At 37.8% G+C, this 24,980-nt stretch overlaps 1 protein-coding gene across 1 annotated transcript in view; it reads left to right on the top strand.

The window, feature by feature from the left end:
- LOC137284995 (putative pyridoxal-dependent decarboxylase domain-containing protein 2) overlaps window positions 1–24,549 on the top strand; it is a 37,034-nt gene extending 12,485 nt beyond the window's left edge. The window contains exons 13-24 of the mRNA XM_067817100.1: window positions 649–723; window positions 1,137–1,200; window positions 2,752–2,840; window positions 3,348–3,453; window positions 3,810–3,868; window positions 4,041–4,153; window positions 4,789–4,913; window positions 5,339–5,457; window positions 6,076–6,168; window positions 6,560–6,656; window positions 16,666–16,975; window positions 20,013–24,549. Coding sequence (XP_067673201.1) covers window positions 649–723; window positions 1,137–1,200; window positions 2,752–2,840; window positions 3,348–3,453; window positions 3,810–3,868; window positions 4,041–4,153; window positions 4,789–4,913; window positions 5,339–5,457; window positions 6,076–6,168; window positions 6,560–6,656; window positions 16,666–16,975; window positions 20,013–20,058 — 1,296 coding nt within the window. The 3' untranslated portion in view covers window positions 20,059–24,549. The remainder of the gene's footprint in view (window positions 1–648; window positions 724–1,136; window positions 1,201–2,751; window positions 2,841–3,347; window positions 3,454–3,809; window positions 3,869–4,040; window positions 4,154–4,788; window positions 4,914–5,338; window positions 5,458–6,075; window positions 6,169–6,559; window positions 6,657–16,665; window positions 16,976–20,012) is intronic.
- The last annotated feature ends 431 nt before the right edge of the window (window positions 24,550–24,980 follow it).

The raw sequence follows: 24,980 nt of genomic DNA, 5'->3' as shown, positions 1-24,980 counted from the left end.
TGAAAACAATTCTGAACTGTGTTAAAAATATCACCAACAAAACTGGGGCATTTGTCCTGAATCTGTATTAAAACCTACCACAGCATTGATTTTTATGGAGAATATTTGTATGGTATGGGCTTGTATTATTAAAGGGAGTTAACTCCTGAAGGAATGAAAGAGGGAATCCTTAAGTAAACTGTCATGAGAGTACTTCAGAAAGCAACCCATTATGGATTTGTAACCTGAACATGATGTCAGTTTGCAAACTTTCTGTCAGGTCAGATTTTCCATGTTTAGGAATAATACTGCTGGGATGCCAACTCCAAACCAGGCCACCAGCCTTGTACTTGTACTCAGTGAGTGAGCGTGACTCCTGATGTGAGCGTGATGAAAGTTCTTAGCAAAAGGTTCTGTGAATAAACACACTACTGAGCCAGATAACCCCTCCCACCTTGTATTGTACAAATTTGTTGTAAAATGTAAAGTGGTCAGCAAAAGAAACAATATGTCTGTCTCAAACATTCTTACATATAATTATGTCCTGGGTATTCGGATTGTTCTCAAGACAGTCAAGTGCATTGTTTCATATTTTAATTGTTCCAATGTGTGTTAGGGGTGGATTGTTGTGACTGAGAGTGAGTGTTGTTACTGACTGTGGTGTTTCAGAATCTAGAAAAGAAGGAAGCTAAGAGGACTGTCCGGTCATTTGGGGAACTCATAAGTCAGGCTATCAGTGCATTGGTGAGGCGTTCTTTATATATACACTTTGTAATAGTGTTAGGTCTTGCTGCATTAACATGAATACCATCAGTCATCTTCTTGTCAAAGAAATTGTATCAACCATGACAATTTTCAGTTAGATATGGCATGCTTGACAACTTGGTTGATAGCATGCCCTCACGTTTAAAAATATGCATTGATTGTCAGATCCAGATGATATTATCTTCAGGCCAGCATAATATAGCTGAAGTATTGCTGCATGTGGTGTTAATTAAACAAATATGTTGTTAACCTTTTGTAAGATTAAATAATTGTCCATATTCAAAAAAGATTATTTGAATAATTTTAGTTATTTGCTTAGGATGTTGGTGTTTTTAGTTATGTATGAATTAATACCCTTTATTGTATGGGTATATTCATGTTTGTTATTTCAGGTTGTGTTTGAGATAGTTACCCCTACCATAGTGTTTCGCTATTGTGAAGATTCCACTGCTGCAGGTAGGGTATTTGCTATATCTCCTTTACTATATTGGCCTTCATTTACCCATGCTTGTTGCAAGGGGTGACTAACTGGATCTGGTGGTCAGGATCGCAAACTTGGTTGAAACATGTCATCGGTTCACAAATGCACAGATTGATGTTCATGCTGTTGATCACTGGATTGTCTGGTCAAAACTCAAATGTATACAGATTGCCGCCATATAGATGGAATATTGCCGAGTGTGGCGTAAAACTAACCTCACTCCATCACTGACTCCAGCAGACAGAACACTCTGTGTTCCTTTCAAATATGTACTGGAAATTGGACAGTTAGCACAATGACAGACTGTAAAGTGTGATATAGTGACACACCTTATGTACAAAGGTGAGTCCAAACCTTTCGAGCATAAAATACTTCTGATATGTGCATAATAAAAATAATTGTATGATACTGAAGAATGATTATTATCATTCAGATATTGACATACATATGTCAATAGTTTCCAGTTCTTGTACTGCTGTCAGTTGCTCTTCAATGTGCTTGGCAGGTGACCCTGGAGGAACAAAACCTTTATGACTGCTGTATACTCAAGCTTTTCTATAAGTGCCTTTTCAATAGGGGTACTAGTGATTAGATGTGAAATGATATATTTGTATGTCTCCAGGATCGGTTGTGGTCCCCCATAATGTGTGACATTGATATGGATGTCTCCAGGAACTGTTGAGTCCCCCATACTATTGTATGACATTGATGTATATGGATGTCTCCAGGATCAGTTGTTGCCCCCTACAGTTGTGTGACATTGATATATATATATGTGTATGTCTCCAGGAACGGTTGAGACCCCATACTAATGTGTGACATTGATATATGTGATTGTCTCCAGGATCGGTTGTGGCCCCTTACAGTTGTGTAACACTGATGTATATGTATGTCTCAAGGATCAGTTGTGGCCCCCTACAATTGTGTGACATTGATATATATTTATGTCTCCAGGATCAGTTGTTGCCCCCTACAGTTGTGTGACATTGATATGTATATATGTGTATGTCTCCAGGAACGGTTGAGGCCCCATACTAATGTGTGTCTTTGATATATGTGATTGTCTCCAGGATCGGTTGTGGCCCCCTACAGTTGTGTGACATTGATATATATTTGTCTCCAGGATCAGTTGTGGCCCCCTACAATTGTGTGACATTGATATATATTTATGTCTCCAGGATCAGTTGTGGCCCCCTACAATTGTGTGACACTGATATATATATATATATATATGTCTCCAGGATCTGTTACGGCCCCCTACAATTGTGTGACATTGATATATATGTGTATGTCTCCAGGATCAGTTGTGGCCCCCTACAATTGTGTGACATTGATATATATTTATGTCTCCAGGATCAGTTGTGGACCCCTACAATTGTGTGACACTGATATATATATATATATATGTTTCCAGGATCTGTTACGGCCCCCTACAATTGTGTGACATTGATATATATGTGTATGTCTCCAGGATCAGTTGTGGCCCCCTACAATTGTGTGACATTGATATATATGTATGTCTCCAGGATCGGTTGTGGCCCCCTATGCTGTGAATGGGGAGGATAAACAGGAAGAGGATCAGGAGGCTGTGTACTACGACGCTCTCAACACATGGGTAGGTTCCCAGCAGCAGTAACTATGAAATGATACAATAACTGTCCATCATGACAAATTGTGTGAGCTCTGAATCTTTAGCAAAGGACTTCAGCAGTGTTAATAGATGATATTTATATTTCTTTATCCTGACTTAATTGCCTATGTCCCTTTTTTTTTGATGGTTACATGGAACTTGAATCCCCTAGTTCCCTGAAGAAGCATAAAATCACTCACTGACGAGTTGAGTGGTTAGAAATTGGAGTTACATATCTTAGTGTCTTGTCTGGCTGCCATCCTGTGGCAGTTTGCCCTTAGTGAGATGCCATTGTATATGTTGCATATGGATGCATTGATATTAAATGTAATGGTATATGAAGGAAGATCATGTAGTATTTTGTATATCACGCCCCTGTCAACCTTTGCCACCTCACTCAGACACTGGGGGTTGATATATAGCTTCCTGTAAGATCCTTTCTGTAAGTCTTTGGATGTTGTTAATATGTGATTGTTGGCTATATTTCCCCAGCTTGCAGAGACGCTTCAGACCAGTTGTCCAAAGGTTCCAGTGCAGGCTGTAGAGGTGGACAAAGAGGGTGTGTGTATACGATACGCACCACTAGAGACAGCACAAGGTAGGCATACAGGACTGAACAGGTAGCAGCTTTGACTACAAATATTTAATGTATAAAAGGTATCACTTTGGAGTTTTGTGTGGATTTTAGTAATACTGTAGCTGTATCAAGGGACACCCAGGTTGGTACTTCGAACTGGTCTTTAACGATATAACTTGATTACCGATGATGATGATGATGATGATGATGATGATGATGATGATGATGATGATGATGATGATGATAATGATGATGATGACGATCATGATGATGATGATCATGATCATGATGACGATCATGATGATGATGATGAGTTTGTACTGTTGTAGTTTGTACACTTCAAGTATTATTTGCATTTTAATTGTTTTATGTTTCAGTACGAGGCACATCAGAAGAGGATGTGAAGCAGTTTGTAGTTTGTATGAAGGAAAACCTTGTAAGTTTATTCTGTGTTTACTAACTATTTCTGTGTTGCCAAATGATGTGACATGATATTGCAGGAATGTTGCTAAAGGTGATGTAGAACTGTTGAGATTATCAGCATGTTTGGTCTTGAAATTTCACCAATTTTTCACTAAATGTTCATGACTGTCTCCTCTTTGTTCCAGTCCGTGTTAGATGCGACATGTCTCCAACGGAAGAGATTCCGATCTATTGTGGCATCTCATAACAATCTAGCTCTGGTGGACATAGATAACTGGGCTGGTCTCGGGGCTGTCAGGTGGGTCTGCTGCTTAGGGTTGAGCCCCACTGGGATGGTGAAACATCATCACTGGTGTATCAGTTATGGCCTTGACTACTTTAGGGTGCTGAGTAAAAGTCAATCATTGGTCCTCATTGAGTGGTCACATTTAAGGGTAATAGTTATGGAAGAGTGGGCGATAGTTTTGCTACAGTGTGGAAATAAATGAAACTGATTGAAAGTTGTCTTGTTCAAGCAGTACTAGCTACAAATGTTTAAGAGAGAAATACAGTTTGCACTGGTCCTCTGTTAGATCTTAATTTTTTCAAGCCGAGTGTATGATTTGAGATATACTGATTCAGCATAAAGGCTGAGCTGTCTCTAGCTTTAGATATGTTTGTGTGATGTTTAATTCGGCACCACAAGTACATCAATACTTCAGTTGTGTCGATGTAGTTTAGCAGGCATCAATGGGGGGAAAATGTGCATTTGGACTCTTGCAGTACATATATGATGACAACATGGAACTTGCAACTCTTCACTTCCTTAGCAAACATCAGAACTTGCTAAGTTTATCCACATTATTACAAGAAGACACAGTTTTGAACATCAGTATGTACAGTGATGTTTAACTGATTTGAACAGGTGAAAGTTTTATATTTTCAATCCTTTAGGTTCATCCCAGAGGTGTGGATCAACAAGATGGGTGACCTACCCGAAAATGGGAAGAATGAGGTTAACAATCTCAACAGTGAACTTGTCCATAAACTCAAGGCCATGGACACAGCGTTCTCCACAGGTAAATGTCATCTCACAGATATAAGTTCTTGTTAACAGCTGAATTATGAACCAGACTGAGCTCAGAATATTAATGGAACTACTTAGTTAACCGCTTGATAACCTCTTGATTACTTCAAGAATGCACAGCAGTGCGGTAGCCTAGTGGTTAAATTGTTCGGTCAATGTGTCGAAAACCTGGTTTCAATTCCCCACATGGGTACAGTGGGTGAAGCCCATTTCTGATGTCCGCTGCTGTGATACTGCTAAAGGAAAAAACTCTCTCACCTCTAGAATGCATTAAAACTAGTTATTTGTGAGGGTTATGAAAATGGATAAGGTAACTTGTAATGCCAATGATGTTTTATTGACCTTAGGAAATTGACGAGCCTCCTCTGAGGTTAAAGTTTGTTGTGTTAGTGATGGTGTATGACTTATTTGCTGCAGGCCACACAGATGATGACTCGGTGTGTGTGAGGTTTGGGCTTATCACGGAAAGCACTGACATAGAGGAGCTGGTCTCCCTCGTCTACACCACAGGCAAGGAGGTGGAAGAGTCATCTAAGGTAGATAACTCTTACTTATATTTGTAACATGATTAAGAGATTTATGCAGTTATTACTGTAAATGTAAAGGTTGTAAAGCCTGAGTATTCTTTCCACTTGTAACAATTATCTTCTAAGTGGGACAGTATTGGATAATGAGGGGTCAGTAAAATATATCCTGAGTTACTCAAGAAATCAGTTATGTTACAATTTACTCTGAAATAGACATGGTTATTTTTCTTTTGTATTTTAATATTGCCTTCTATGTTACCATTATTGTTAATGTTTCAAAATGTGAAATTTTTAATGACAAAAATAATTATTGTTAATAGATTTTCACATAGATTTATAGTACATGCGAAAATGTGATGCAGTTAAAAAGGTGCAAGAAGATATCCTGCTATTTTCCAAAGATTCTACCTATGTGTTTATTGATGATGTTATTAATATTATTAATTGGTAGTGCGAGATATTTTTAATGTCAAGGACATTTCTTAATCCATATGACTGATGCATGTTTTGTGCCCATGTTCTCCACCTGGCTCTCAGTCCCCAGTTCCTTGAGTCCATCCATTCTTTAATCCATATGACTGATGCATGTTTTGTGCCCATGTTCTGCACCTCGTTCTCTGTCCCTAGTTCCTGGAGTCCATGTCGGAAATGATCATGAAGGGCATTGAGGAGGCTAACAAGGAGCTTCAGAAGGAGACCGAGGAGAAACTTGTACAAGAGGCAAGTACAGCACAAACATAGGGAATCCTGTAGCAGACGTTAACACAGTACTAGACAAAATGGATAAGAATATTTTTAAGGGAAAAGATCTGAAATTTGTAATCTTATGACATGTAAGTTCAGATATATTCCTCTGCTGCGGGATTACCTTTTCAAACAAAACCTCAGAATCGGTTTTGATCCTTCTCATAGAATGTGGAAAGAATTTGATCTTATTTCATTAAATGTTCAATGTTAATGAAATGTTTATGTTTGTTTCATTTTAAATGTTTATGAAGGTATTTCTCATATTTTCATACTGATGACAAAGAGTAAAGAAATCTAGATTTCAGTGTGACACAGCATTGTGAGATTGTAATGGTGCTGACTGCCATTTCATGCCATGTTGTAGGGTGTATTGAGACAAGTCCCTTTGGTGTCTTCACTGGTGAACTGGTTCTCTCCTCCGAAAGAAACAACAAAAGGAAGAACATTTAACTTGTCATCAGGTAAGACTTACTCTCAGTGTACATAATTCTACCTTGTTTGTGTTGAATCTTCAGGACATGTCCCTTGTGGTGGTTCCTTGGTAAGACTGATTACATATTGAATGATCCTACCTGGAACGTAGTAGACAATTATGTGGCACTCATGGATATTCTGAGTTACAGCTGGTCCCCAGCAGCAATCTAGGATGGTTATAAGAAGCAGCTTAATGGATTCATTCAACTTGTTGAATGACTTGATTTACATGTATGTTCATGATATCAGTCACTGGACTATCTGGCTTAGACTCAGTTACAAAAGCTGACTGTTACTGAGAGTAGTATTAAAGAATGAACTCAAACTCTCACTCACGCACGCACATGCTCACAGACAGATATAACATTTAGGCTTTCTTTGTTACATATTGTAAACTAGTATTAGTACCAATGAGTTGTGCACACAGATAGCAGCTCTTGTCTCCTGTCTCCTGTGATAGAAGCCGTGCAATACCAGCATATCAGTGTGTTCATAACCCAACTACATGCTACTTGGCCCAAATATTCCGCCATTGGTCACAGAGGATGATAGAAAAGGTTATGCCAGATTACTAATTTGATAATTTTTGTATTGCCAGCTACTTGACATTATCTCATGCAGCATACTGAATACTATGACTTTCATCTGGCAGCACAACCACTTGTTCCTTCAGTATGTATATGACAAATCACGGAACGGAGCTGAGAAATCTCCAAAGATGGCTGAGCGTGTTTCAAGTACTACTGACATTGTTTCCGATAGGGATGCCGTGTTTATTTTATTACCGCTGCAATTGTTTTGCGAGTGGGCTGCGTTTACATTTGAAATGCAATTCCTTCAAATTTGCCGTAATTCCTTCCCTTACTTAGGGGGGCCTGTACCTGTATTCACTTTTATTCGCATGTGTGAATTTTCATGATTTCAACATATCCTTCCCATGTCCTGAAGTAGATGCAGCCAAATACACAGGAAGCTATTACATGGCAAATGTTTCAGGAGTTGGCCGTATATATAATATATGAAAAACAGTGTGCACATTATGATTATACTGTTAGTCTATCACTGTTCTCTGCAAAAAAACAAAACTTGCTAAATATTGTACATATTTTATTCAAATTTCCTTTAGTTATTTCTTTAGAAGAGCTGAGTTAGCCGAGCATAATCTTATGATTAATTCATGACTAGTCTAATTAATTATAATGGGGTATTTTGATTGGAGAGGGAATCCAAGGGCTTAGGATGGCGTTATCGTAACCCACTGTAACACAATAATCAAAGAGGCAGTGAAATTTGTTAAGCCAGAGATGTGGGTTGCTGCCTGTGTCTGTGCTCAGAGCTTTGCCCAGTAACCTACATGAAATCATATGACTGCTCTGTATCATAATTATCAAGCTCTGCCAGCAAGTAGTCTTTGAGATAACTTGATATTACTTCTTTTACGTTTCTTGATGGTTTCTAAAAATGGTAATACAAGTGTCTTCCTTTCCAAACTAACGCCTTTGTTGAACCTGTGATGTTTTCTCTCAAGATATTTAAATAAGAGTTTGCCTTTCTATCTCTTAAAAAGACCCGACTTCGATTCCCCACATCGGTACAATGTATGAAGCCCATTTCTGGTCTCTCAATATTACTAAAGGTGATGTAAAACCAAACTCAACTTACTCACTCACTCTTGTATGAAGTTTTAATTTTGACCTAAATGTAATTAGTTTCAGATACAACCATTTTTAAGATATCGTCAAAACTAGGTCATACTGACCTTTTTGACTCTTTGAACCAGGCAAATAAGGCTTGTGTTCATGTTCAAAAACAATGGTTTGATAGCCTGGTCTATTCAGATGTTTTCTTCATTTTGTTAATGGTAAGAATTTGCTGTGACAAAAGGTTTAAGAAATCCCCTGTGAACCAGCAAAACAGAACAAAGACATGTCTAAAACATTCAAATATTGAGAGCAAGTTTTACCAAGTCACAAGTCCATTTCACAATTCCGATTTCAAATACAATACAAATCTAAAACAGTGGGTCACAAAATATATCGCAAACTCACCAAAGTCTTGACTTATACAGAGAGTGAGAAACAGTTATGCAGAATTAAACACAGCGAGCAGTGAGGTAACGGATATGCAGATCAAGCGTTGATGCAGAGGCAGAATTATATACTCCAGTAAACGTTTCCGTGTTCGTCAACAACATGGCAACTAGCATTTATATATACATTCAGTCATTTCCTGAGAGTTTGAGCATGTACAGCCATCGCCACTAACTTGGAATGCTCTAGAAGAGTAGTAGCCTGGTGGTTATGGTTTTTAAAGGGAGGTAACTCTAAAGTACTGCCTTAGAGGCATGCAACTTAAATAATTATCTGTAGGAAATGTGACCCATAATAACCAACACTAAAACCTTAAATACTGTGACTAAAAATTATTGCAATAAAAATTAAGAACAACTCAAATCAACTCTCGTAACTATTAAGCCAAGGCTGGCTTTCAACATATTTGACTAACTTTGTTTTATCCTTTTCATTGAACAAAACTTTTGCTGAGCTGAGATTTTTCATATAATCTCTTCTCTTTGAGTTGTGTTATTTACGTTAATATTTTTGTAAATGAAAGTATTCACCAAACTTTAACCTTTATCTTATTCTTTGCCTCGAATATTAATGACATCTTTGGAGAAAACAAACAAATCCACGTAATTCTCATATTAATTATTACGTATGCTTTCATTGTAGTCGATTATTTCTGAATTATAGATTACAAAGATAATGAAGAAGGAAATAGAACACTATGATACTGAAAATATGCTTTAAAAAGTGTAGGATAGTTTAAGATTTTAGTTCAAGTGTTCTGTCTCCCTCAAGTTACGTTTAAATGAGTGTTAAGAAGATAAGTTATGTTGATGTCAAAAGGAATAAATGCCAAAAAAAGCCAGTTGCAATGATATGCTTTCGTTGTATTTGATTATTTCTGAAATATAAATAACAATGATAATGAAGAAAAAAATGGAACACTATAAAAGATTTTAGCTCAGATTTTCTATCTCAAGCATGAAATCCTCGTTTTCCCTTAATTTATGTGTAAATGAGGGTTAGGATGATTAGTTTTCATTAAAGTCATTCGGAATAAATACCAAAAAAGCCATTTCCAACCACATAATATTGAAATTTACATAATACCATTATGCCAAAACTCAGTTTCCACAAATGTGAAAAATAACAGATAGAACAAAATAATTCTTATGGAGCGATATGTTTAGGGGGATGCAATTAAAAATTGAAGTTAAAACAAATTCAGCATTTGACATTTAATTTTTGTTTGCTGACTTACTTTAATATTATAGAAGTTAAGTGCAAATGGCTGTTTTCATTCTTTTAAGTCATCTTATGTAATGTGAAAGTAATGATGATTGATTTTTAAACTTTGTACTTAATGGCATCAAGCCAGCCATGTCCTTTTTAAAAAAACAAGTAGTTTGGTGCATTCGTACATGAAGACAATTGATAAATTTCTTACACAATAAGATTTCTTATTGTTAAGTCAGAGCAATTTTATTTCTTGTTTTACAGATATGCCTATCCCGGTTTTTTTCAAGAATAAGAACAAAAAATAGAATTGATATTTCACGCTCAAAAAATTAAAAACTAATGCTTTTGTTGGCCAAAATATAAATTTATCAAAAACATTGCCCATAATGCACTTCATAAATTGCCTAAAGTAAAATATTTTCAGTATTCAAAAGGAATGTTACATTTTTTTTTACACAATTTTTTTTAATTTGCCTCCTTCCTTTAAGTTTCTGAGGGTAAAAAACCCATAAAAATAAGAAATAGAATTCCTTTAGTCATATTGATATTTCTTATTTATCAACATGATAAAAACAAATATAATAGTAACTATGTGTGGGCATGTGTGTATATACACTGACCTGAACATATGTTTACACTACTGCAAGTATACTGATGGGTTAATGTACACAGTTCTTCCCTGAATCTGTCTGTCTTGAAGTGCTGCCTAAACCATACTGAAACATTAGCAGACAAATCGGATTAGATAATGTACACCTCAGAGCATTGAAGTACTGAATTCCTGGCATGGGAGTCTGGCTACATGTAACACTAGTTGTGTACACCCCTAGGGTCTTGTTGGTTCCATGCCTACCTCGTCAGCCCTCGGGCCCTCATCACTCTCTCTGAGTATAGGGTAACAGTGCTGTCAGGTGTTGTTGCAGTCAGCAGTAACTGTATTAACAAACATTGGTAAGAAAAACAACATTGTTGTCGCCTTTAAAGGGACAAGTCTCACTGTTATTTTTTATGGTCTTTTCATTGTTGACCCGTGAAGGTCTCGGGTACAATGCTTGTCAGAAGAGGCAACTAAAGGGATCGGTACTCAGGCGCGCTGACATGGTTGACTCATCACATTGGTTCCCAATTGCTCAGATCGATGCTCATGTTGTTGATCACTGAATTGTATGGTCCAGACCCGATTATTTACAGACCGCCACCATATAGCTGGAATATTTCTGAATGTGGCCTAAAATTGAACCCACTCACTCACTCACTCATTATGCATTGTCATCTATCTTTAAGTTTAAAAATATTATATGCTGCAGTGCTGATAGCAACTTTTTCTGCAAATAATTGTAGTATGCTCTCTTTACCAAAATAAGCGTAGATTCTATTTTTAGCTTCCAACCATGTAGGGAATGCCAAGTGTATTTGCAAATTCCATTAAGTACTGTTGTTAAGAGCTGAAGTGAAAAATGAAATAACAGAAAATATTAGATGTCTGATGATGGATCTTATTTTTTTTCAAATTAAAATCCAGGGTGAATATGTTGAGCATGACAATGAAAGTGCAGTGAATCAGTGGGTTTGCTACTTTTTGTTCACTTACAGATGGTTTGATCACCTATGCCAGAAATAACAATTTCCCCTGCAGGATATCTATATCAGTGTAGCCATAGAAGCAGCATATGCCTTCCAACAAAGCCATGGTATTGCATTATGTGCTCCAGGGAGGGATGCTAAAACTGACTTGTGTAGAGAGATGGTGTAGTCTGATCTCATCAGACATCAGACGGTGATGAAACATCCAAGAATGTAGTTCAGACAGTTCCAGTTTCTCCCTTCTTCAGATTTTTATTTGTAGTTATGACATTTTAATTACTGTCATTGTTTCATGTTTTGCTGGACAGTGAACTGTTTTCACCTTGCAGCAAGTTGAATATTGGTGATCAACTATTCCATCAATGTCATCATGGGCAGTAGCTAGTGTGGGTCAACAACCTGGGCTGATTAAACATATCAAAGTGCTGGCTATTAAAATGCCAGGTTTGGATATATTCAATTCTTCATATCTCATTTTAATAATGAATTCAGGTAGAAATACTACGTATTTGAATAATCCTTGAATATTCCATTATTCTAGTTATTGAGAACAAGTAAATGAAAAGGCTTTATTATACTTGAGTGCTCACTCACCGGCTCAGACTGGGTTCGGAATCGTGGCTGCTTCCTCTTAAGGGAGGTAAACCCTAATACAAAATATTTCACTTTTGATTTGCGATTAAACACTTACAACTTTGTTTAATTGTTTTTTTCTTAATCAGCAATGCATTTTATCATGAATAAGTGATAACTGTATTTTAGTTATGTTTGATTGCATGTGATCTATAAGCAAGTAAGTTTATTGAAATATTTACTCTGTTCACCCAGCAGAATGGACCAGGAAACCGACTGATGGCAGTGATGATGTATGAGGTTGTCCTCATATTTACTTCTTGAAATGGGTACTATCGTTCAGTGCTGGTATGAATCTTAGTAGGTAGGGGTGGAGGGTGGGGTAGAAATTGAAAATGTTTTAAACAACAGTATCTGCACAATATTCTCAGGCAATGGATTAGTGATAGCACTCAACTCAAACAGCACAGTGTATATGTCAGAATGAAGCAATGGAAAGGTTGTAATCCGTAAGTTTAAGTCATTCATCAGAGTAGGTAGGGTAGCTTAGCGGTTAAAGCGTTCTCTCATCACACCAAAGATGCACTTTCAATTTCCCACAAGGGTACAATGTTTTGAGCCCATTTCTGGTGTCCCTAGCCATGATATTGATGGAATATTGTTAAAAATGGCACCAAAACTATACTCACTCACTCATTCACTATTCTTTCATCATACCCACTTGTCCAATACAATATTGTGAAATGCTTTCCTTGAATATTACTATGTTATATTATTGGTGTTTCATTGATCTCATGATATCACTGTCAGAGCTGTTAGTGATTGCCACATTTTGCTAGTTAATCCCTATCACAGAAATTGGGTTTCAGCTGATCTAATTTCCAGGGAATTTAATTACAACATGTGGGCATTCAATCCCTGTAATTGGAAGCTGTGATGTTTACAGTTGGACATATAATCCTCATAATCAGTGCTTATATGCAAAATGTTCCAATAGGGACTGCGGAAATGCTCAATCATGTAGTAACCATCAGTTTCATTATTGAGTTACCATGGCTGCACTTCAAGTCACATGAACTTGAGCTGTCATATTTCACATAACATAATCTGTCATATTTCATAAGTGGTGGTTGTGCAATAGCCATGAAGCACTGCTTGACACATCAGTACACCTTTTGTTGATCATTCGTCATTTTGAAGCAAAACAAACGTGATGAAATTTTTACATTTTAATATGTAACATTGTATTTGTCAAGCAGTTTATTGATTATTGTTCCAAAAAGCAAAATATATTTGATTTTGCAGTCTTGGCTGTAATCATGTTAATGTGCGTTTAAAATTTGATCATGAATATTCATGTAAAAGATCTCTGTGTTTGTTTGCATAAATATCATGGTGACCTCATGAATTTCTTTCCATACAGTGTAACTTAAGTTTTTCAATGTGTTACATAGATGTAAATGTTGTATGAAAAATATATTATAGCGATCAGTTTCTCAGTAATTTTAAATTTCATTGTACTATTTGAGTTTTACCAAAACTTGATTGTCCTTCCAGTTGTAGTGAAGATATCTTAGATTTTGAGATCATCATCATTTGTGGTAAATGACTATATGTTACTCATAAAAACTTTAAAATTCAATTAAAATGTTGTACTGTATTTGAACCCTTTCTTTGTATTATTTATATGTTGAAAAGTGTTTCAAGGACTAGTGTCTTTATAAGGTCTTCAAATTTGTTTACATCATAGAATGAATTGCAAGGGATACAGCACACCAGCTTGTTCATGGTATGCATGCTTGTATCTATGTGGTTACACAAGGGCCTAGATTTTCAAAGCTCGTTTAATGTTAAGATAGTTGTAGGTCCCATATGTTAACGTTAACTTAAGACTTTCTTTCCCAACATTTTTTCGTTTCGTGAATCCTTTGTATCATCACAGCCACCTATTTCTGTAAACCACATTCCCTCTGTGGAAAATGCCACAATGTATATATTTATTTATATCTCTAAATACCTAAAGGATATGATATATATTGTCACACCTCTACCGCATGCCCTCTGTGAAAAGTGCCACAATATCTTACATTTCCACTTATTTATATGTGATGTGATATTGCCTTGCTTTCTGTAATGTACCTGAGAACAGAGATGAAATTTTAAAAAAAAAAAAGAAAAAAAAGACTTAAGACTTCCTTAGCACCAAGAGAGCTTCGCAGATATAGGCCCTAGACAATGGTTAAGCAGTAGTAGTCAGTAGAATGTCTTTAGTTAAGTTAAACTGTTCAATAGAACTTTAATGTTCTTCCTACACATGTTCTAAACCATAAATATTTTTTGAGGTCTGTGTTCATGAAGGAATTACTTTTTCACCATATCAGTATACTGCTTTCACAAATGTCCGGTACCTGATTATAAAATCAATATTACATTCTCTCATTTTAAAATGGATCGCCTAATGCAATTACTGGTGATTGCGTGCCTAAGAGTGGTCACTGAAAGTAGGAGCAAGGCAGGAAGAATGGCCAGAAATTGTGCACGTCAGTGCCGCAGTGTTTATAGTGCTATAAGATTAGATGGCCCCCCCCTTTGGCGTAAATGGCAAAATTTACCGGTGATGTCTTCTACAAGATCTTACTCCTCAGGGCAGTGGAGTTTTCAGCAGATTTTCAATCTCTTGATTGAATTGCACAAAGTCTCAATCGCACCATTTCACAGGTGCTCTGAACTCTCCATCTTTGAAACGCCTAGATTGCATCGCCAAGCATATCAATTACTGTTATTTGAGGGAGATATTTCAGTGGACCAAAGCGATTTGAAGGAAATGACAGATAACTTACACCACTTTAAAGTGGGCATCCATATCCACCACCTAGTTTATAATGCCCTGGGATTTAACACTGTTTCAATTACATGCTTCACATAATCACGGAAGTGACAATTCTTAGGGGCAAATAGCACACCAGAGATTATGGGTAATTACTCGGAGTGAGGGTTTTGCTTCACAAGTTATTGGGTTAAGTTAGTTTAAGTCAAATAGTAAGCCAGGCCTTTGGTAGTTTGACGCTATTTCAAGGAGTAGGAATATTACTCATAGTCTGGAATTTCCAAAGAATTTGTGATAATTGAGATGAAAGAGTTGGGAGAAAGTTTTCCTCTAGAGACACCTGGAACTACACACTGGTGGTTTAAACCTTTAGTCAGTTTCCTTGCTTGAGGGATATGCCAGCGCACGTTTGAAGTCACCATCATCATCAAGCCATCAGAGTTGTGTTTCTTGATTTACTGAAGCGTTAGTCAGTGCCATTTCTTCTCCATGGCAGAGTGGTGGGTAGCCTCGTGGTTAGAGCATTTGTTTGTCACACTGAAGTTCCAGGTTCGATTCTCCACATGGGTACAATGTGAAGCCCATGTCTGGTGTCCCCCAGTGTGATATTGTTGAAATTTTACTAAAAGCGGCGTAAAACCCAACTCACTCAATCACTCTTCTCCATTGCCGCACATCCTGACATGACATTTATCATACTACTCAGGGACTCTCTGGCCACATGTTATGTCTTACGAACATAAAAGTATCTAACAAAATCAATTGCATTTTGTCCATATTGTGGTGACCTGTGTAGGTGCTGGTTGTGACTGGTGTTCAGTATTCAAGAGTTGTCATTAGAAGTGATTGCGTATGATGTAAAAGGAAAACATGATTCATTCACCCGACTCTGACATTGTCACTAGCATTGTGTTGCACATGCATAGCTCTATGTACAATGACATCAAACACTATTGCCACGATTACTCACAGACTGCTGTGATATAGCTGAAATAGTGCTGCATCATACACAAAGCAACCATGTACACTGTTGGGACACAATCCCATCACCTGCCTTCCACAACATGCCTAACATAACAACAACATGTTTAACATAGATGTTAAGAGAACGGACAATAGCAATAGTTCATTGCAGTGTACATAACAACCACTTAATGCAAGTTGTATATCTTTCACCTGGCTGACAATCATTAACCAGCAAAAATTTATGTTTATTTCCAGCAAATATATAAAGTAGTTACAATCATCTTATGTCTCTGTAATAGTGCTTACTCAGTTGTAAGACAAGGCATTCCCTTCCCATAAACCTCATGTGTTCTTATCATAAATAGCTAGGTAATCATACTAACTGGCACCAAAATTTAATGCACCCTGCTGTGTAATATCATGAGATGGAGAGGTAGCCTAGTGGTTAAAACATTCACACATCATGTCAAAGACCATTTTTCGATTCCCATTTCTGCAGAGTTCATTTCTGATGTCCACGGCCATGATACTGCTTGAATATTGCAAAAGGCAGCATTAAACTAAACTCACATACTCAGTCACTATCATGATCAATATACATGGTTTAAGGATCGAACCAGAATCTACACAGTAATGACGAAATACCTGTTGAATTTGAAATAATTTCCTGGGCAACCAAACTGAAATTTAATGTCAAACTGATGTGGTTTACTACTAACAATCACTTGAACTTTGTTCCAGGTAAGATACTGAGCACAGAGAACACATACAAGTACCACATGCAGATTCAGGAAGATGGTGGAGGGAACAATGCTGTACCTCAGCTGTCACCACGGGGGAAGGATGCTCCCAAACCTGAAACCGTGACCATCAAGACAGCAGGGGAAGTGAAAGCTGAACTTATCAACCAATCAGCTGCCTTGCAATCAGTTCAAACCAGCCACTCAGCTGCCAGTCAGCCAGCTCAACTAAGCCAGTCCATTCCTTCTCAGCAAGATTCGTCAGATGTAGGCATTGAAATTGGAAAAGATGTAGTGGCAGAGAAACCAAGGTAAGCTCTTGAGTGTGTAAATAATATCTGGGATTAAGCATTGTTAACTGTGTACACCAACATTCCCACTCACTCCAAGAACATTCTGTGGGGACGTAACTGCATGCACCAACATTCCCACTCACTCCAAGAACATTCTGTGGGGAAGTAACTGCATGCACCAACATTCCCACTCACTCCAAGAACATTCTGTAGGGACTTAACTGCCTACACCAACATTCCCACTCACTCCATGAACATTCTGTGGGGACGTAACTGCATGCACCAACATTCCCACTCACTCCAAGAACATTCTGTAGGGACGCAACTGCCTACACCAACATTCTCACTCACTCCAAGAACATTCTGTAGGGACGTAACTGCCTACACCAACATTCCCACTCACTCCAAGAACATTCTGTAGGGACGTAACTGCATGCACCAACATTCCCACTCACTCCAAGAACATTCTGTAGGGACGCAACTGCCTACACCAACATTCCCACTGACTCCAATTACATTCTGTAGGGACGCAACTGCCTACACCAACATTCCCACCCACTTCAAGAACATTCTGTAGGGACTTAACTGCATGCACCAACATTCCCACTCACTCCAATTACATTCTGTAGTGACGTAACTGCCTACACCAACATTCCCACTGACTCCAATTACATTCTGTAGGGACGCAACTGCCTACACCAAGATTCCCACTCACTCCAAGAACATTCTGTAGGGACTTAACTGCATGCACCAACATTCCCACCCACTCCAAGAACATTCTGTAGGGACTTAACTGCATGCACCAACATTCCCACTCACTCCATGAACATTCTGTAGGGACTTAACTGCATGCACCAACATTCCCACTCACTCCATGAACATTCTGTAGGGACGTAACTGCCTACACCAACATTCCCACTGACTCCAATTACATTCTGTAGGGACGCAACTGCCTACACCAAGATTCCCACTCACTCCAAGAACATTCTGTAGGGACTTAACTGCATGCACCAACATTCCCACCCACTCCAAGAACATTCTGTAGGGACTTAACTGCATGCACCAACATTCCCACCCACTCCAAGAACATTCTGTAGGGACTTAACTGCATGCACCAACATTCCCACTCACTCCATGAACATTCTGTAGGAACTTAACTGCATGCACCAACATTCCCACTCACTCCAAGAACATTCTGTAGGGACTTAACTGCCTACACCAACATTCCCACCCACTCCATGAACATTTTGTAGGGACTTAACTGCATGCACCAACATTCCCACTCACTCCATGAACATTCTGTAGGGACTTAACTGCCTACACCAACATTCCCACTCACTCCATGAACATTTTGTAGGGACTGAACTGCCTACACCAACATTCCCACTCACTCCATGAACATTCTGTAGGAACTTAACTGCATGCACCAACATTCCCACTCACTCCATGAACATTCTGTAGGGACTTAACTGCCTACACCAACATTCCCACTCACTCCAAGAACATTCTGTAGGGACTGAACTGCCTACACCAACATTCCCACCCACTCCATGAACATTTTGTAGGGACTTAACTGCATGCACCAACATTCCCACTCACTCCATGAACATTCTGTAGGGACTTAACTGCCTACACCAACATTCCCACTCACTCCATGAACATTTTGTAGGGACTGAACTGCCTACACCAACATTCCCACTCACTCCATGAACATTCTGTAGGGACTTAACTGCCTACACCAACATTCCCACTCACTCCATGAACATTTTGTAGGGACTGAACTGCCTACACCAACATTCCCACTCACTCCATGAACATTTTGTAGGGACTGAACTGCCTACACCAACATTCCCACCCACTCCATGAACATTTTGTAGGGACTTAACTATGTATACCTATATTCCCACTTGCACCAGGAACAATCTGTAGGCACTTACATTTTACACCTCCCATACTACATTCCCGCTCCTACATGCTGGAACATTTCCTATTCACTTGTCACACCTGGATTGCAGCTGTCCCTCCTCCCCACCCCACACCTTCCTCCACTCCCCTTCCAGCAAGTCTTCTGCTGTTAGTCAGTCAGCGACCTCACCTTTAGTAACTACTCTAATCTCACACAGTTGATGCTGTGGGTTTGATTCATCACCTTATTGATTGCACTGTTTAGTTGTCAATCTAAGTGGTAGTCAATGAGAGATTAATGATCAACTAACACTCATTAGTGTTATTGGTAGCCAGAATTAGAAGCCTCCGAACACTGCCAGTATTTACTGATGACTACTTAACAACAAGAGGGTGAACTTGGGTCTTACTGGGAAATGAATAGCTTGGTTACAGCAGCACTTGTTGTAATTGCTCCCAGGAATAACTACATGATGGATATAGATTGAGGAAGGCTTAAAGGATTTATTCCAGTTTCAGTAAAAGCTAATGTATTTTAAGATTCTGTACTTCGAAGCACTGTTATTTAGCTTGTTGACAATGGAATGTGAAACTGATATCAAGAAGTAGGCATGGAGGGCACAAAATTCACTGTACAGAGTTGCAACCCTTACGTTTACCAGGAACCTGTTATTGTACTGTCCCATTATCTTTTTGTTTATGTTCTTTTTTGTCAGAATAGTACCTATTCTTATCAGTTTTGCTGAAATGGTTAACATCTGTCTCAGATTTTCATCAGTTAGAGTTTTCAAAGCCTTAATATTTTGAGACCAATGAAGGTCAAGTTTAGAATAATGGCCATGAGTAACCCATAATTGTTGTGAGAGGCACCTATTGGGATCAAGTGGTCAGGTATGGTGACTTGGTTGACACGTCATTGGTTCCCAAATGTGCAGATCGATGCCCATGCTGTTGATCCCTGGATTATCTTGTCCAAACTTGATTATTAAGAGACAGCCACCATATGGCTGAAATATTGCTGAGTGTGGCATAAAACTAAACTCACTCACTCACTCTCTGTGTCTTGCACTTCTCGTCCTTTACTTGTAATAGTGCAGTTGTGTTGTGGAACCAGTCAGACAGTCTGTAAGTTGTGCTTCTCTTGTTACAGGTCAGCAGGTGAGGCCAAGGTTGTGGAAGGGGAGAGCAAGTCATAGAGAAGCCTGGGAGGACCATCTCCTCCAGCCACACTCTCCATCTGGGCTACTCCAGTATTGCTATGCATAATGACACACTAGGACTTAATGTACATACATGTTCTCACAGTACACCAGCTAGTGGCACCACCTTGGGGCATCCTGCTTGAAATCCAACACCAATATCTGGTCATCATATATTTTGGGAAGAAATAATTAAATCAGTTTTGTGTAGTAATAATATGGTCATATCGTAAGGGTAGGTTAAAGCTTATGTCTCTAATGTATCTTACTTGATCCGTGGTTTAAATGAAAGGGTTCTTTAAGGGACAGTTTGGTATTCATATAGCTATATTTCATGGACTATATAGTGGGAGTGCAAGGATCTAAGATGAGGGAGGCAAGACCTAGGGGTCTTGCATATGAAAGCTATGTGTTCCTGAGAGTATTGTTATGCTCTATTTCAGTGTATATGTTTCATCGGTTTATTTCTGTGAATTGCATCAAAGAATACTCTGCTTGTTATGTCATTTTATTGTTTGAATGAATGGACATGGGAGTGTCAGTGAAGTTGAACTCTTGGGAAATGTGCGGGATTTCCTATGTATGGACATGTCATAACTTTTCCAGAATTTCATTATATGATGCGGTTTTAACTGGGCTTTTAATGGCAGTGTTGACAAATGAAGTATCTTCATACATTCCTACATCAGATACAGCCCAAATCATTAATTTTAACATGAACACCACATGAAGGACATGTTGAATTTAGTTGAACATCATTAAGAGCAGGTGTTAATGTAACAGTGCTAAATAGGGAGTCAAATCAATACTTGTAAATATGGGCTTCAAATGATTATTTATTTTCCGGATTTATTTGTAAATATTATTTGGTGTAAATATCACTGGAACACCATGTAACCATGTTATCATATAGTTTGTGAGGGAGTGATTTGCTTACAGGTTTTTTTAGCGTTGTTTGAGACATTGTGTACGTTCATCGGTTGTTAGGCTACATGTTTGAAGGTGGCCTTTCTCTTGCTGCCCATGACATCTTGTGATTGCAATAACCATGGTTTTGTCATTGTTCATCCCACCTTTCCCCTGTATATTATTTGACAGCATGTTGTCAGTGGATGCCAGATGTGTTACTCTGTAGTGCAGTATGTGGAGTCTGAGTAGATATAGCTTTCTGTTGAGAGTACCACTTGATGACCGACAAACCCAGTACTTAGAGTCTTTGATTTCTGAGGGTTTTTTTTTTTTTGTTTTGTTTTCGTGAGAAAAAAAACACCATACTCATCAGAATGTTTATTTGTCAAGGGTATCTTTGTTACTTTGACATCCTTCCTTCTCTCCTCTACTCGCATTTCTGGTGAGTTCTCTCCAGCCATGATGTTGCTGGAATATCATGGTTTTAAACCCAACTCACTCACTCACTCTTCTACTCATTGTAACAGATTTCAGAGGAAGTAAACTGATGACCTATTTTGAGCATTTGATCTGTAGATAGTTTGAACCATAAATCTATGGTATCTGCAGCCAGTATCAGCCATGCTGACACTGAGATACTAAACATCCATGGATGTGGGGTATGCCTCTTGGTGTTTCTTAATTCATTCTGTTTCATCCTAGTCCCAAGAGGATTTGCAAAAGAGATTATTGCAATGTATAAGAACAAATATACGTCAGCCTGATATCTTGCCATAGGTAATATATCAGAAATAAGCCTGACTAATGCTCTAGTGTATGTGTAATGTATGGTAGATAGATGATATCAACATTTGTGGTGTTTCTCGGAATTATGGTTCTTCACTATCCAGACAATGAATCTGAAACCAAATATCTTTGAGAAAACTGGCACAATCATGAAGGTGGGTTGTGATGTGTCAAATTATTGTTTAATAAAGTTTATTTCTTGTTTTACAGATTTTTTTTCCTCAGAATTCTGACAGGTAGGAGGGGAAAAAATATAAGTAAAATCACCAGTCAGTATAACATACTACAACAAGAATTTTACTTTTTGCAGTTTATGAAGTATATACTAGTATTGGGCAAAAAACAATCTTATAAAGAAATTCTTGTAAATTTTGGGTGGCTGATCAAAGCATTAGGATTTTATGTTTTTTAGCCAGGAAAATTGATTCTTATTTTTTTTTCTATTTCTTGAAAAAATACAACCGACGGATCCGTAAAACAAGAAATGAAATTGGTCTGGCCCAAGATTATGTCCTTTTGATGGTTCCAGTGTGAAGCATCCATATTCTCTGTTACTAAACACACATGCTTTCTGTTGACAACACAACCATGTTATATGACGAGAAGACTCATGATTGTCTGACTCCAAGGAAATAGAGTTGTTATGTTTGGACAATCAACACAGTCAATCAACACCATTGTACCTTAGACATGAAGCTAATTTGTGTAGGAGGTTGTTGTTCACTAGTAATCACTGCTTGCCTTGTACTGCTGTACAGCTGTACAGCTGATGCTAGCAGACAGTTACGTGGAAATATGTGGAATCAGTTAATGAATCAACAGTGTTCCTCAAAACAAAATGTTAAATGACATTCAAACGGGCCCTGATAACTTGAACTGTTACAACACCCACTCAGACTTGGTAGTATTGATAATCATTAGCAAGTATGACATGCAATATTTGTCAGGGTGATAATTATGTGGTGATCCATCTTCTTTAGCTCTTGGTTTGGGAAACAATATCAGATCAAATATTGAATTACTGTGTCTAGGATGCTTAAGCGATGAATGATAGAGGACAGTGTGACAGAGAATGCAAGGATTGATAGTCAACGATTATGGCAGTGATGAGATATTCTCAGTCACTCATTTATCTGTCCTTATTTTTTAAAAACAACTTTAAATACACCCAAGGTCTTGCAGTAAGAACTCATTTACTGTAGCCATTGAGGGTCAGATGTATTTTGTGTCTTGAAATGAGATATCCAAGCCAAGGCACAGGTGTAATCCTGTGAAACCCTCTTTCTGTCAGCTGATTAACTGCCTTCCTGTCTTTTAGAGACTTGTAGGGATTTGTGTTTTTTCCCAACATCTATCTCTCCCTCTCCAATTCCTGACACTAATTCTATTTATGCTTTTGGATACCTTAGACATTACATCAATTGACATTGGTCAGGTACTGGTTTTAGGGGACCGCAAGTGACATTCTATTTCTTAGCTTAAGATACATAAGACACCAGAGACAGTTGGTGGGTTGTTTATTATGGATAAGCAGCTGATTGTAAGTGGATAACTGATCCTGGTTGTTTCCTGACTGGGTTGTCTAGATGTGATAGATTCATCACATCATAATCAACAAGATTATAATCTGACAAAAATGTGTCTTAGAACTGATGTTTTAAATTTAATGCATCATTTGCATATTGAAGAACAGCTGATCGATGAGTTTTCTATGCATTTGCACATTTCTATATTCTGAAGACCCAAGTATATACAATATGGCTGTCGTCAGTGAATGTACAATTTATGACACGATTACAATTAACACCATGTGTCAGTGTGAGACAGAAAGGATTGGAACAAGGGTGTCAAGGTTACCTTTAACTATTGTTGACCTTCAAAAGTTAAGTATTCTTGTTAATTGTCATGGCTCCCTTATGCAGTGCAGTAGCAACAAGAAAGAAGTCTCACATCTTGTGAAACTTATACTGTGGACATGTGAACTATCAGTTCCAGGAACACCCTTACCTACCAGCAGTATGAGGGAGAGCTGTTAAGGGTGGGTGATGCCACCTGATCTCAATAAACAAATCACCCGTGTCACACATGACATGGACATGAGCAGTTTCTTTTTAATTAGAAAAATAGTTCTGGGTACCAGTTGTATCGCTGGATGATATTTTACAGATGTCTGAAGTGTGGTCATGGTCTGGAATAATTGCTTCTATCATCCTTTGAAGTCTCTTTTTAATCAAACTTTAAGAAGGAGAAGATATTTCAAATTGTTTTGAAAGGTTGTTTTCAAGATCAGATTTTAAGATTAAGAGTTGTTTATGAACTTATTTGTTAGATTTGACGAGCGTGAACATACTTTCATCTCTATATGATTTATTAAGAAAAGCCAAATTAAATCTTTCTATTTCATGCCCAGATTATTGTTTGAGATGTTGAAGATTTTATAATTCAGTATCTCAGATGACCGTTACTTAGGTTTTTGAATGTGATATTACTTATAGCTTCAAAAAATCTTGTTTTGTGTAAATTCATATTTTAGTGAAATGATGTTAAAACTACATTTTGTTGGAGCATTTACCCTGCTTGAAACATGAAATGTGATTTAATTTATTGTTTCCTTTTGTTATCCTTATATTTCACAGTTTTGTGTATTGTAAACTTTTTCATTTTTTTCATATGAATGGTATACTTTTAAGAATTTGTTGGGACATTTGTATATATTTCTTGGTGGTCCAAATGCCATAGGGACAACATATTGAAACAAATGTGGACTTTGACGAATAAAACGGTAAAAAGCTACTTACTAGCTGTTGAGTTTTCTATAACCATACGGATTTCAGTGAAACAATAAATGTTGGAATAACAGCCATGACATAACCAGGTCATCTAAGAGGCTAGAAAAGGTGGTTCTTAACCTTTGCCATCCGACATTGAAGGAATAGAGGAACATAACATTATTATTAAAATATTAAGTATTATATACTTAATATCTTGAACTCCATTTCACCTCATTCCTGAGTCGGTTGTTTATATAAAATACTTCTGATTTTTGATGGCACTGAGGTTAAAATGTTGAACCTGATTCCGAACAACGATCAGTCATTACAGCAAACCCTTTCACCAACCACCACAACCACCACCTCAGCACAGAAGGTAAAGACAGAAATGTTACAGGCTGCTTTGTCATCATGATGAACAAAAGGTCCCACTATGAACACAGCATTTCATGC

The sequence above is a fragment of the Haliotis asinina genome, chromosome 5 (assembly GCF_037392515.1).
Source record: "Haliotis asinina isolate JCU_RB_2024 chromosome 5, JCU_Hal_asi_v2, whole genome shotgun sequence".
Taxonomy (NCBI): Eukaryota; Metazoa; Mollusca; class Gastropoda; order Lepetellida; family Haliotidae; genus Haliotis; species Haliotis asinina.
Note: the sequence above shows the minus strand (reverse complement) of the source record. Positions and strands in the feature narration are given on the sequence as shown.